Source organism: Anomaloglossus baeobatrachus, chromosome 4 (genome assembly GCF_048569485.1).
Source record: "Anomaloglossus baeobatrachus isolate aAnoBae1 chromosome 4, aAnoBae1.hap1, whole genome shotgun sequence".
NCBI lineage: Eukaryota > Metazoa > Chordata > Amphibia > Anura > Aromobatidae > Anomaloglossus > Anomaloglossus baeobatrachus.
In genome coordinates, this window is record NC_134356.1 from 262,653,642 (window position 1) to 262,670,481 (window position 16,840).

The window sequence follows — 16,840 nt, forward strand, 5'->3', positions numbered from 1 at the left end:
ACAGAACCTCTTTTCAAACATACATGCACATCCTTATACATTTTCAGCAAAGTCGGAGAACGTCGAGTGGGGACGATTTTTAAAACTGGTCCACTTGACACGGAATGATCCTACAGTGTCCATCCCATACATTACGCACAGTGTGGCTCATATATTTCATGTAGTGTACATCCCATACATTACACACAGTATAGCCCCTATATTCCATACAGTGTCCATCCCATACATTACACACAGTGTGGCTCATATATTCCATACAGTGTCCATCCCATACATTACACACAGTATAGCCCCTATATTCCATACAGTGTCCATCCCATACATTACACACAGTGTGGCTCATATATTCCATACAGTGTCCATCCCATACATTACACACAGTATAGCCCCTATATTCCATACAGTGTCCATCCCATACATTACACACAGTATAGCCCCTATATTCCATACAGTGTCCATCCCATACATTACACACAGTGTGGCTCATATATTCCATACAGTGTCCATCCCATACATTACACACAGTGTGGCTCATATATTCCATACAGTGTCCATCCCATACATTACACACAGTGTAGCCCCTATATTCCATACAGTGTCCATCCCATACATTACGCACAGTGTGGCTCATATATTCCATACAGTGTACATCCCATACATTACAGTGTAGCCCCTAGATTACAGTGTACATCCCATACATTACAGTGTGGCTCATATATTCCATACAGTGTATATCCCATACATTACACACAGTATAGCCCCTATATTTCATACAGTGTCCATCCCATACATTACACACAGTGTGGCTCATATATTTCATACAGTGTACATCCCAGACATTACATACAGTGTAGCCCCTAGATTACATACAGTGTACATACCATACATTACAGTGTGGCTCATATATTCCATAGAGTGTACATCCCATACATTACACACAGTATAGCCCCTATATTACATACAGTGTACATCTCATACATTACATACAGTGTAGCCCCTATATTCCATACAGTGTCCATGCCATACATTACACACAGTGTGGCTCATATATTCCATACAGTGTCCATCCCATACATTACACACAGTGTCCATCCCGTACATTACATACAGTGTAGCCCCTAGATTCCATACAGTGTCCATCCCATACATTACACACAGTGTAGCCCCTAGATTACATACAGTGTACATCCCATACATTACAGTGTGGCTCATATATTCCATACAGTGTACATCCCATACATTACAGTGTAGCCCCTAGATTAGTGTACATCCCATACATTACATACAGTGTAGCCCCTAGACTACATACAGTGTCCATCCCATACATTACACACAGTGTAGCCCCTAGATTACATACAGTGTACATCCCATACATTACAGTGTGGCTCATATATTCCATACAGTGTACATCCCATACATTACAGTGTAGCCCCTAGATTACATACAGTGTACATCCCATACATTACAGTGTGGCTCATATATTCCATACAGTGTATATCCCATACATTACACACAGTATAGCCCCTATATTACATAAAGTCTCCATCCCATACATTACATACAGTGTAGCCCCTATATTCCATACAGTGTCCATCCCATACATTACACACAGTGTGGCTCATATATTCCATACAGTGTCCATCCCATACATTACACACAGTGTGGCTCATATATTCCATACAGTGTCCATCCCATACATTACACACAGTGTAGCCCCTATATTCCATACAGTGTCCATCCCATAATTACAACAGTGTGGCTCATATATTTCATACAGTGTCCATCCCATACATTACACACAGTGTGGCTCATATATTTCATACAGTGTACATCCCATACATTACAGTGTAGCCCCTAGATTACATACAGTGTGGCTCATATATTCCATACAGTGTACATCCCATACATTACAGTGTAGCCCCTAAATTACAGTGTACATCCCATACATTACATACAGTGTAGCCCCTAGATTACATACAGTGTACATCCCATAAATTACAGTGTGGCTCATATATTCCATACAGTGTATATCCCATACATTACACACAGTGTGGCTCATATATTTCATACAGTGTACATCCCAGACATTACATACAGTGTAGCCCCTAGATTACAGTGTACATACCATACATTACAGTGTGGCTCATATATTCCATACAGTGTACATCCCATACATTACATACAGTGTAGCCCCTATATTCCATACAGTGTCCATGCCATACATTACACACACTGTGGCTCATATATTCCATACAGTGTCCATCCCATACATTACATACAGTGTAGCCCCTAGATTCCATAGTGTCCATCCCATACATTACACACAGTGTAGCCCCTAGATTACATACAGTGTGCATCCCATACATTACAGTGTGGCTCATATATTCCATACAGTGTACATCCCATACATTACAGTGTAGCCCCTAGATTAGTGTACATCCCATACATTACATACAGTGTAGCCCCTAGATTACATACAGTGTACATCCCATACATTACACACAGTGTGGCTCATATATTCCATACAGTGTCCATCCCATACATTACACACAGTGTGGCTCATATATTCCATACAGTGTCCATCCCATACATTACACACAGTGTGGCTCATATATTCCATACAGTGTCCATCCCATACATTACACACAGTGTGGCTCATATATTCCATACAGTGTCCATCCCATACATTACACACAGTATAGCCCCTATATTCCATACAGTGTCCATCCCATACATTACACACAGTGTGGCTCATATATTCCATACAGTGTACATCCCATACATTACACACAGTGTGGCTCATATATTCCATACAGTGTCCATCCCATACATTACACACAGTGTAGCCCCTATATTACATACAGTGTCCATCCCATACATTACACACAGTGTGGCTCATATATTCCATACAGTGTACATCCCATACATTACACACAGTGTGGCTCATATATTCCATACAGTGTCCATCCCATACATTACACACAGTATAGCCCCTATATTACATACAGTGTCCATCCCATACATTACACACAGTGTGGCTCATATATTCCATACAGTGTATATCCCATACATTACACACAGTATAGCCCCTATATTACATAAAGTCTCCATCCCATACATTACATACAGTGTAGCCCCTATATTCCATACAGTGTCCATCCCATACATTACACACAGTGTGGCTCATATATTCCATACAGTGTCCATCCCATACATTACACACAGTGTGGCTCATATATTCCATACAGTGTCCATCCCATACATTACACACAGTGTAGCCCCTATATTCCATACAGTGTCCATCCCATAATTACAACAGTGTGGCTCATATATTTCATACAGTGTCCATCCCATACATTACACACAGTGTGGCTCATATATTTCATACAGTGTACATCCCATACATTACAGTGTAGCCCCTAGATTACATACAGTGTGGCTCATATATTCCATACAGTGTACATCCCATACATTACAGTGTAGCCCCTAAATTACAGTGTACATCCCATACATTACATACAGTGTAGCCCCTAGATTACATACAGTGTACATCCCATAAATTACAGTGTGGCTCATATATTCCATACAGTGTATATCCCATACATTACACACAGTGTGGCTCATATATTTCATACAGTGTACATCCCAGACATTACATACAGTGTAGCCCCTAGATTACAGTGTACATACCATACATTACAGTGTGGCTCATATATTCCATACAGTGTACATCCCATACATTACATACAGTGTAGCCCCTATATTCCATACAGTGTCCATGCCATACATTACACACACTGTGGCTCATATATTCCATACAGTGTCCATCCCATACATTACATACAGTGTAGCCCCTAGATTCCATAGTGTCCATCCCATACATTACACACAGTGTAGCCCCTAGATTACATACAGTGTGCATCCCATACATTACAGTGTGGCTCATATATTCCATACAGTGTACATCCCATACATTACAGTGTAGCCCCTAGATTAGTGTACATCCCATACATTACATACAGTGTAGCCCCTAGATTACATACAGTGTACATCCCATACATTACACACAGTGTGGCTCATATATTCCATACAGTGTCCATCCCATACATTACACACAGTGTGGCTCATATATTCCATACAGTGTCCATCCCATACATTACACACAGTGTGGCTCATATATTCCATACAGTGTCCATCCCATACATTACACACAGTGTGGCTCATATATTCCATACAGTGTCCATCCCATACATTACACACAGTATAGCCCCTATATTCCATACAGTGTCCATCCCATACATTACACACAGTGTGGCTCATATATTCCATACAGTGTACATCCCATACATTACACACAGTGTGGCTCATATATTCCATACAGTGTCCATCCCATACATTACACACAGTGTAGCCCCTATATTACATACAGTGTCCATCCCATACATTACACACAGTGTGGCTCATATATTCCATACAGTGTACATCCCATACATTACACACAGTGTGGCTCATATATTCCATACAGTGTCCATCCCATACATTACACACAGTATAGCCCCTATATTACATACAGTGTCCATCCCATACATTACACACAGTGTGGCTCATATATTCCATACAGTGTATATCCCATACATTACACACAGTATAGCCCCTATATTACATACAGTGTACATCTCATACATTACATACAGTGTAGCCCCTATATTCCATACAGTGTCCATCCCATACATTCCACACAGTGTACATCCCATACATTACACACAGCGTAGCCCCTATATTCCATACAGTGTACATCCCATACATTACACACAGCATAGCCCCTATATTCCATACAGTGTACATCCCATACATTACACACAGTGTGGCTCATATATTCCATACAGTGTACATCCCATACATTACACACAGTGTAGCCCCTATATTCCATACAGTGTCCATCCCATACATTACGCACAGTATAGCCCCTATATTACATAAAGTGTCCATCCCATACATTACATACAGTGTAGCCCCTATATTCCATACAGTGTCCATACCATACATTACACACAGTGTGGCTCATATATTCCATACAGTGTCCATCCCATACATTACACACAGTGTGGCTCATATATTCCATACAGTGTCCATCCCATACATTACACACAGTATAGCCCCTATATTCCACACAGTGTCCATCCCATACATTACACACAGTATAGCCCCTATATTCCACACAGTGTCCATCCCATACATTACACACAGTGTGGCTCATATATTCCATACAGTGTCCATCCCATACATTACACACAGTGTGGCTCATATATTCCATACAGTGTCCATCCCATACATTACACACAGTGTGGCTCATATATTCCATACAGTGTCCATCCCATACATTACACACAGTGTGGCTCATATATTCCATACAGTGTCCATCCCATACATTACACACAGTGTGGCTCATATATTCCATACAGTGTCCATCCCATACATTACACACAGTGTGGCTCATATATTTCATACAGTGGACATCCCATACATTGCAGTGTAGCCCCTAGATTACATACAGTGTACATCTCATACATTACATACAGTGTAGCCCCTAGATTACATACAGTGTACATCCCATAAATTAGTGTGGCTCATATATTCCATACAGTGTACATCCCATACATTACAGTGTAGCCCCTAGATTAGTGTACATCCCATACATTACATACAGTGTAGCCCCTAGATTACATACAGTGTACATCCCATACATTACAGTGTGGCTCATATATGCCATACAGTGTCCATCCCATACATTACAGTGTAGCCCCTAGATTACATACAGTGTACATCCCATACATTACAGTGTGGCTCATATATTCCATACAGTGTATATCCCATACATTACACACAGTATAGCCCCTATATTACATAAAGTCTCCATCCCATACATTACATACAGTGTAGCCCCTATATTCCATACAGTGTCCATCCCATACATTACATACAGTGTGGCTCATATATTCCATACAGTGTCCATCCCATACATTACACACAGTGTGGCTCATATATTCCATACAGTGTCCATCCCATACATTACACACAGTGTAGCCCCTATATTCCATACAGTGTCCATCCCATAATTACAACAGTGTGGCTCATATATTTCATACAGTGTCCATCCCATACATTACACACAGTGTGGCTCATATATTCCATACAGTGTATATCCCATACATTACACACAGCATAGCCCCTAGATTCCATACAGTGTCCATCCCATACATTACACACAGTGTAGCCCCTATATTCCATACAGTGTACATCCCATACATTACACACAGCATAGCCCCTATATTCCATACAGTGTACATCCCATACATTACACACAGTGTGGCTCATATATTCCATACAGTGTACATCCCATACATTACACACAGTGTGGCTCATATATTCCATACAGTGTCCATCCCATACATTACACACAGTATAGCCCCTATATTACATAAAGTGTCCATCCCATACATTACATACAGTGTAGCCCCTATATTCCATACAGTGTCCATCCCATACATTACACACAGTGTGGCTCATATATTCCATACAGTGTCCATCCCATACATTACACACAGTGTGGCTCATATATTCCATACAGTGTCCATCCCATACATTACACACAGTATAGCCCCTATATTCCACACAGTGTCCATCCCATACATTACACACAGTGTGGCTCATATATTCCATACAGTGTCCATCCCATACATTACACACAGTATAGCCCCTATATTACATACAGTGTCCATCCCATACATTACACACAGTGTGGCTCATATATTCCATACAGTGTACATCCCATACATTACACACAGTGTGGCTCATATATTCCATACAGTGTCCATCCCATACATTACACACAGTGTAGCCCCTATATTACATACAGTGTCCATCCCATACATTACACACAGTGTGGCTCATATATTCCATACAGTGTACATCCCATACATTACACACAGTGTGGCTCATATATTCCATACAGTGTCCATCCCATACATTACACACAGTATAGCCCCTATATTACATACAGTGTCCATCCCATACATTACACACAGTGTGGCTCATATATTCCATACAGTGTCCATCCCATACATTACACACAGTGTGGCTCATATATTCCATACAGTGTCCATCCCATACATTACACACAGTGTGGCTCATATATTCCATACAGTGTCCATCCCATACATTACACACAGTATAGCCCCTATATTCCATACAGTGTCCATCCCATACATTACACACAGTGTGGCTCATATATTCCATACAGTGTCCATCCCATACATTACACACAGTATAGCCCCTATATTACATACAGTGTCCATCCCATACATTACACACAGTGTGGCTCATATATTCCATACAGTGTACATCCCATACATTACAGTGTAGCCCCTAGATTAGTGTACATCCCATACATTACATACAGTGTAGCCCCTAGATTACATACAGTGTACATCCCATACATTACAGTGTGGCTCATATATTCCATACAGTGTCCATCCCATACATTACACACAGTATAGCCCCTATATTACATACAGTGTCCATCCCATACATTACACACAGTGTGGCTCATATATTCCATACAGTGTACATCCCATACATTACACACAGTGTGGCTCATATATTCCATACAGTGTCCATCCCATACATTACACACAGTGTAGCCCCTATATTACATACAGTGTCCATCCCATACATTACACACAGTGTGGCTCATATATTCCATACAGTGTACATCCCATACATTACACACAGTGTGGCTCATATATTCCAGTGTCCATCCCATACATTACACACAGTATAGCCCCTATATTACATACAGTGTCCATCCCATACATTACACACAGTGTGGCTCATATATTCCATACAGTGTCCATCCCATACATTACACACAGTGTGGCTCATATATTCCATACAGTGTCCATCCCATACATTACACACAGTATAGCCCCTATATTCCATACAGTGTCCATCCCATACATTACACACAGTGTGGCTCATATATTCCATACAGTGTCCATCCCATACATTACACACAGTGTGGCTCATATATTCCATACAGTGTATATCCCATACATTACACACAGCATAGCCCCTAGATTCCATACAGTGTCCATCCCATACATTACACACAGTGTAGCCCCTATATTCCATACAGTGTACATCCCATACATTACACACAGCATAGCCCCTATATTCCATACAGTGTACATCCCATACATTACACACAGTGTGGCTCATATATTCCATACAGTGTACATCCCATACATTACACACAGTGTGGCTCATATATTCCATACAGTGTCCATCCCATACATTACACACAGTATAGCCCCTATATTACATAAAGTGTCCATCCCATACATTACATACAGTGTAGCCCCTATATTCCATACAGTGTCCATCCCATACATTACACACAGTGTGGCTCATATATTCCATACAGTGTCCATCCCATACATTACACACAGTGTGGCTCATATATTCCATACAGTGTCCATCCCATACATTACACACAGTATAGCCCCTATATTCCACACAGTGTCCATCCCATACATTACACACAGTGTGGCTCATATATTCCATACAGTGTCCATCCCATACATTACACACAGTATAGCCCCTATATTACATACAGTGTCCATCCCATACATTACACACAGTGTGGCTCATATATTCCATACAGTGTACATCCCATACATTACACACAGTGTGGCTCATATATTCCATACAGTGTCCATCCCATACATTACACACAGTGTAGCCCCTATATTACATACAGTGTCCATCCCATACATTACACACAGTGTGGCTCATATATTCCATACAGTGTACATCCCATACATTACACACAGTGTGGCTCATATATTCCATACAGTGTCCATCCCATACATTACACACAGTATAGCCCCTATATTACATACAGTGTCCATCCCATACATTACACACAGTGTGGCTCATATATTCCATACAGTGTCCATCCCATACATTACACACAGTGTGGCTCATATATTCCATACAGTGTCCATCCCATACATTACACACAGTGTGGCTCATATATTCCATACAGTGTCCATCCCATACATTACACACAGTATAGCCCCTATATTCCATACAGTGTCCATCCCATACATTACACACAGTGTGGCTCATATATTCCATACAGTGTCCATCCCATACATTACACACAGTATAGCCCCTATATTACATACAGTGTCCATCCCATACATTACACACAGTGTGGCTCATATATTCCATACAGTGTACATCCCATACATTACAGTGTAGCCCCTAGATTAGTGTACATCCCATACATTACATACAGTGTAGCCCCTAGATTACATACAGTGTACATCCCATACATTACAGTGTGGCTCATATATTCCATACAGTGTCCATCCCATACATTACACACAGTATAGCCCCTATATTACATACAGTGTCCATCCCATACATTACACACAGTGTGGCTCATATATTCCATACAGTGTACATCCCATACATTACACACAGTGTGGCTCATATATTCCATACAGTGTCCATCCCATACATTACACACAGTGTAGCCCCTATATTACATACAGTGTCCATCCCATACATTACACACAGTGTGGCTCATATATTCCATACAGTGTACATCCCATACATTACACACAGTGTGGCTCATATATTCCATACAGTGTCCATCCCATACATTACACACAGTATAGCCCCTATATTACATACAGTGTCCATCCCATACATTACACACAGTGTGGCTCATATATTCCATACAGTGTCCATCCCATACATTACACACAGTGTGGCTCATATATTCCATACAGTGTCCATCCCATACATTACACACAGTATAGCCCCTATATTCCATACAGTGTCCATCCCATACATTACACACAGTGTGGCTCATATATTCCATACAGTGTCCATCCCATACATTACACACAGTATAGCCCCTATATTACATACAGTGTCCATCCCATACATTAAACACAGTGTGGCTCATATATTCCATACAGTGTCCATCCCATACATTACACACAGTGTGGCTGATATATTCCATACAGTGTCCATCCCATACATTACACACAGTATAGCCCCTATATTCCATACAGTGTCCATCCCATACATTACACACAGTGTGGCTCATATATTCCATACAGTGTCCATCCCATACATTACACACAGTATAGCCCCTATATTACATACAGTGTCCATCCCATACATTAAACACAGTGTGGCTCATATATTCCATACAGTGTCCATCCCATACATTACACACAGTGTGGCTCATATATTCCATACAGTGTCCATCCCATACATTAAACACAGTGTGGCTCATATATTCCATACAGTGTACATCCCATACATTACACACAGTGTGGCTCATATATTCCATACAGTGTCCATCCCATACATTACACACAGTGTGGCTCATATATTCCATACAGTGTCCATCCCATACATTACACACAGTATAGCCCCTATATTCCATACAGTGTCCATCCCATACATTACACACAGTGTGGCTCATATATTCCATACAGTGTCCATCCCATACATTACACACAGTATAGCCCCTATATTCCATACAGTGTCCATCCCATACATTACACACAGTGTGGCTCATATATTCCATACAGTGTCCATCCCATACATTACACACAGTATAGCCCCTATATTACATACAGTGTCCATCCCATACATTAAACACAGTGTGGCTCATATATTCCATACAGTGTCCATCCCATACATTACACACAGTGTGGCTCATATATTCCATACAGTGTCCATCCCATACATTACACACAGTGTGGCTCATATATTTCATACAGTGTCCATCCCATACATTACACACAGTATAGCCCCTATATTACATACAGTGTCCATCCCATACATTACACACAGTGTGGCTCATATATTCCATACAGTGTACATCCCATACATTACACACAGTGTAGCCCCTATATTACATACAGTGTCCATCCCATACATTAAACACAGTGTGGCTCATATATTCCATACAGTGTCCATCCCATACATTACACACAGTGTGGCTCATATATTCCATACAGTGTCCATCCCATACATTACACACAGTGTGGCTCATATATTCCATACAGTGTACATCCCATACATTACACACAGTGTGGCTCATATATTCCATACAGTGTCCATCCCATACATTACACACAGTGTGGCTCATATATTCCATACAGTGTCCATCCCATACATTACACACAGTGTGGCTCATATATTCCATACAGTGTCCATCCCATACATTACACACAGTGTAGCCCCTATATTACATACAGTGTCCATCCCATACATTACACACAGTGTAGCCCCTATATTACATACAGTGTCCATCCCATACATTACACACAGTGTGGCTCATATATTCCATACAGTGTCCATCCCATACATTACACACAGTGTGGCTCATATATTCCATACAGTGTACATCCCATACATTAAACACAGTGTGGCTCATATATTCCATACAGTGTCCATCCCATACATTACACACAGTGTGGCTCATATATTCCATACAGTGTCCATCCCATACATTACACACAGTGTGGCTCATATATTCCATACAGTGTCCATCCCATACATTACACACAGTGTGGCTCATATATTCCATACAGTGTACATCCCATACATTACACACAGTGTGGCTCATATATTCCATACAGTGTACATCCCATACATTACACACAGTGTGGCTCATATATTCCATACAGTGTCCATCCCATACATTACACACAGTGTGGCTCATATATTCCATACAGTGTCCATCCCATACATTACACACAGTGTAGCCCCTATATTACATACAGTGTCCATCCCATACATTACACACAGTGTAGCCCCTATATTACATACAGTGTCCATCCCATACATTACACACAGTGTGGCTCATATATTCCATACAGTGTCCATCCCATACATTACACACAGTGTGGCTCATATATTCCATACAGTGTACATCCCATACATTAAACACAGTGTGGCTCATATATTCCATACAGTGTCCATCCCATACATTACACACAGTGTGGCTCATATATTCCATACAGTGTCCATCCCATACATTACACACAGTGTAGCCCCTATATTACATACAGTGTCCATCCCATACATTACACACAGTGTAGCCCCTATATTACATACAGTGTCCATCCCATACATTACACACAGTGTGGCTCATATATTCCATACAGTGTCCATCCCATACATTACACACAGTGTGGCTCATATATTCCATACAGTGTACATCCCATACATTAAACACAGTGTGGCTCATATATTCCATACAGTGTCCATCCCATACATTACACACAGTGTGGCTCATATATTCCATACAGTGTCCATCCCATACATTACACACAGTGTGGCTCATATATTCCATACAGTGTACATCCCATACATTAAACACAGTGTGGCTCATATATTCCATACAGTGTCCATCCCATACATTAAACACAGTGTGGCTCATATATTCCATACAGTGTCCATCCCATACATTACACACAGTGTGGCTCATATATTCCATACAGTGTCCATCCCATACATTACACACAGTGTGGCTCATATATTTCATACAGTGTCCATCCCATACATTACACACAGTATAGCCCCTATATTCCATACAGTGTCCATCCCATACATTACACACAGTGTGGCTCATATATTCCATACAGTGTCCATCCCATACATTACACACAGTGTGGCTCATATATTTCATACAGTGTCCATCCCATACATTACACACAGTATAGCCCCTATATTCCATACAGTGTCCATCCCATACATTACACACAGTGTGGCTCATATATTCCATACAGTGTCCATCCCATACATTACACACAGTATAGCCCCTATATTACATACAGTGTCCATCCCATACATTAAACACAGTGTGGCTCATATATTCCATACAGTGTCCATCCCATACATTACACACAGTGTGGCTCATATATTCCATACAGTGTCCATCCCATACATTAAACACAGTGTGGCTCATATATTCCATACAGTGTACATCCCATACATTACACACAGTGTGGCTCATATATTCCATACAGTGTCCATCCCATACATTACACACAGTGTGGCTCATATATTCCATACAGTGTCCATCCCATACATTACACACAGTATAGCCCCTATATTCCATACAGTGTCCATCCCATACATTACACACAGTGTGGCTCATATATTCCATACAGTGTCCATCCCATACATTACACACAGTATAGCCCCTATATTACATACAGTGTCCATCCCATACATTAAACACAGTGTGGCTCATATATTCCATACAGTGTCCATCCCATACATTACACACAGTGTGGCTGATATATTCCATACAGTGTCCATCCCATACATTACACACAGTATAGCCCCTATATTCCATACAGTGTCCATCCCATACATTACACACAGTGTGGCTCATATATTCCATACAGTGTCCATCCCATACATTACACACAGTATAGCCCCTATATTACATACAGTGTCCATCCCATACATTAAACACAGTGTGGCTCATATATTCCATACAGTGTCCATCCCATACATTACACACAGTGTGGCTCATATATTCCATACAGTGTCCATCCCATACATTACACACAGTGTGGCTCATATATTTCATACAGTGTCCATCCCATACATTACACACAGTATAGCCCCTATATTACATACAGTGTCCATCCCATACATTACACACAGTGTGGCTCATATATTCCATACAGTGTACATCCCATACATTACACACAGTGTAGCCCCTATATTACATACAGTGTCCATCCCATACATTAAACACAGTGTGGCTCATATATTCCATACAGTGTCCATCCCATACATTACACACAGTGTGGCTCATATATTCCATACAGTGTCCATCCCATACATTACACACAGTGTGGCTCATATATTCCATACAGTGTACATCCCATACATTACACACAGTGTGGCTCATATATTCCATACAGTGTCCATCCCATACATTACACACAGTGTGGCTCATATATTCCATACAGTGTCCATCCCATACATTACACACAGTGTAGCCCCTATATTACATACAGTGTCCATCCCATACATTACACACAGTGTAGCCCCTATATTACATACAGTGTCCATCCCATACATTACACACAGTGTGGCTCATATATTCCATACAGTGTCCATCCCATACATTACACACAGTGTGGCTCATATATTCCATACAGTGTACATCCCATACATTAAACACAGTGTGGCTCATATATTCCATACAGTGTCCATCCCATACATTACACACAGTGTGGCTCATATATTCCATACAGTGTCCATCCCATACATTACACACAGTGTGGCTCATATATTCCATACAGTGTCCATCCCATACATTACACACAGTGTGGCTCATATATTCCATACAGTGTACATCCCATACATTACACACAGTGTGGCTCATATATTCCATACAGTGTACATCCCATACATTACACACAGTGTGGCTCATATATTCCATACAGTGTCCATCCCATACATTACACACAGTGTGGCTCATATATTCCATACAGTGTCCATCCCATACATTACACACAGTGTAGCCCCTATATTACATACAGTGTCCATCCCATACATTACACACAGTGTAGCCCCTATATTACATACAGTGTCCATCCCATACATTACACACAGTGTGGCTCATATATTCCATACAGTGTCCATCCCATACATTACACACAGTGTGGCTCATATATTCCATACAGTGTACATCCCATACATTAAACACAGTGTGGCTCATATATTCCATACAGTGTCCATCCCATACATTACACACAGTGTGGCTCATATATTCCATACAGTGTCCATCCCATACATTACACACAGTGTAGCCCCTATATTACATACAGTGTCCATCCCATACATTACACACAGTGTAGCCCCTATATTACATACAGTGTCCATCCCATACATTACACACAGTGTGGCTCATATATTCCATACAGTGTCCATCCCATACATTACACACAGTGTGGCTCATATATTCCATACAGTGTACATCCCATACATTAAACACAGTGTGGCTCATATATTCCATACAGTGTCCATCCCATACATTACACACAGTGTGGCTCATATATTCCATACAGTGTCCATCCCATACATTACACACAGTGTGGCTCATATATTCCATACAGTGTCCATCCCATACATTACACACAGTGTGGCTCATATATTCCATACAGTGTCCATCCCATACATTACACACAGTATGCAGGGGCCGCGGTGCAGGCGCTGCCAGCCAAGGTCACACAGGGCACAGGACGCCCCTTGCAGCCATCTCTTACCTCCCACTTGTCCTGTGCTGCTTCGGCCAGAAATCCCCCCCAGAACAGAGCAGCGGAGAGTCCGGCAGATCCCGAGCGCAGCCCTGCACCGGCTCAGCACCGAGGCCGCCATGATGTGAGGGGGCGGGAGAAGCGGAAGACTGGAGGAGGAGCATCCGGCCCCGGAGAGGTCACGTCTCCGCTCAGCAGCTCTACTACAGTGAGTGATCAGCCCGCCCGCAGACACGGAGGAGACCACCTGCTCTGGGAGAAGGGAGAGAAGCAATGGTTTCTATGGCACAGCAACACCATACGCCGCTCGTGGTACCATAGTTACCCACACCTCCCCACCAGGGGCGTACATAGAAATCAGGGGGCCCCATAGCAGAAGTTCTAATTGGGGCCCCACTTCCAAAAATTATATATATTCAGTTAAAGTCATCGAGAGCATATCACACAACTTTGAAGCCCTTACAAACTATTTTCCTCCTATTGAGACCCTGGATTTCCCCTTTCATTGCACCCAGAAGGTATGATGCCAAGAAAAGAGTCTCACACGCTGCACAATACCCCCACAGTGAATTCCTCCACAGTACCCTCCACACGCACAGTATGATGACCCTACTGTCCCCCCTTCAACTACTCCAACACAATATGATCCCCAACTGTGACCCCCCACACCTCTCCACACTGTATAAAGAACCCTACATACAGTATACTGTACCTACATAAAGTATAATGGTCCCCACAAGCCCTCCATATTAGTATAATGACCCTGCATAGTCCTCCATGCATTATACTGCCCCCCGCATAGTACGCCAAGCATTAAAATGCAACCCGCATAGTACTCCATCCATTATAATGCACCCCGCATAGTCCTCCATGCATTATAATGCACCCCGCATAGTCCTCCATGCATTATAACGCACCGCGCATAGTCCTCCATGCATTATAATGCACCCCGCATAGTCCTCCATGCATTATAACGCACCGCGCATAGTCCTCCATGCATTATAATGCACCCCGCATAGTCCTCCATGCATTATAACGCACCGCGCATAGTCCTCCATGCATTATTGTCGGAATGGGGCATACATGTTACTGGGGGGGGTAGCATTCACATTATCATTCCAGTCATACTTGGACGGAGCCCAAACACTCCAGCCTTAGGCCGGTTTCACATTTGCATTGTCTTGACGCAAACGGAATCCATTACTAATATAGCACAGTTCATTTATTTACAGTGTAAGCGCGACACCATGTGGACACATGCAGGTAGTGCATGAAGCATGCTGTCGCGCTACCACTGTAAATAAATGAACTGTACTACATTAGTAACGGATTCCGTTTGCGTCAAAACAACGCAAATATGAAACTGGCCTCACCTGGACGGAGCCGATACACTCCAGCCATACCTGGACGGAGCCGATACACTCCAGCCATACCTGGACGGAGCCGATACACTCCAGCCATAC

At 41.8% G+C, this 16,840-nt stretch overlaps 1 protein-coding gene across 1 annotated transcript in view; it reads right to left on the reverse strand.

Moving 5' to 3' along the window:
* Window positions 1-15,542, reverse strand: part of MRPL42 (mitochondrial ribosomal protein L42) — a 58,362-nt gene extending 42,820 nt beyond the window's left edge. The window contains exon 1 of the mRNA XM_075342441.1: window positions 15,387-15,542. Within this exon, the coding sequence (XP_075198556.1) occupies window positions 15,387-15,498 (112 nt within the window). The 5' untranslated portion in view covers window positions 15,499-15,542. The remainder of the gene's footprint in view (window positions 1-15,386) is intronic.
* Between the last annotated feature and the right edge of the window lie 1,298 nt (window positions 15,543-16,840).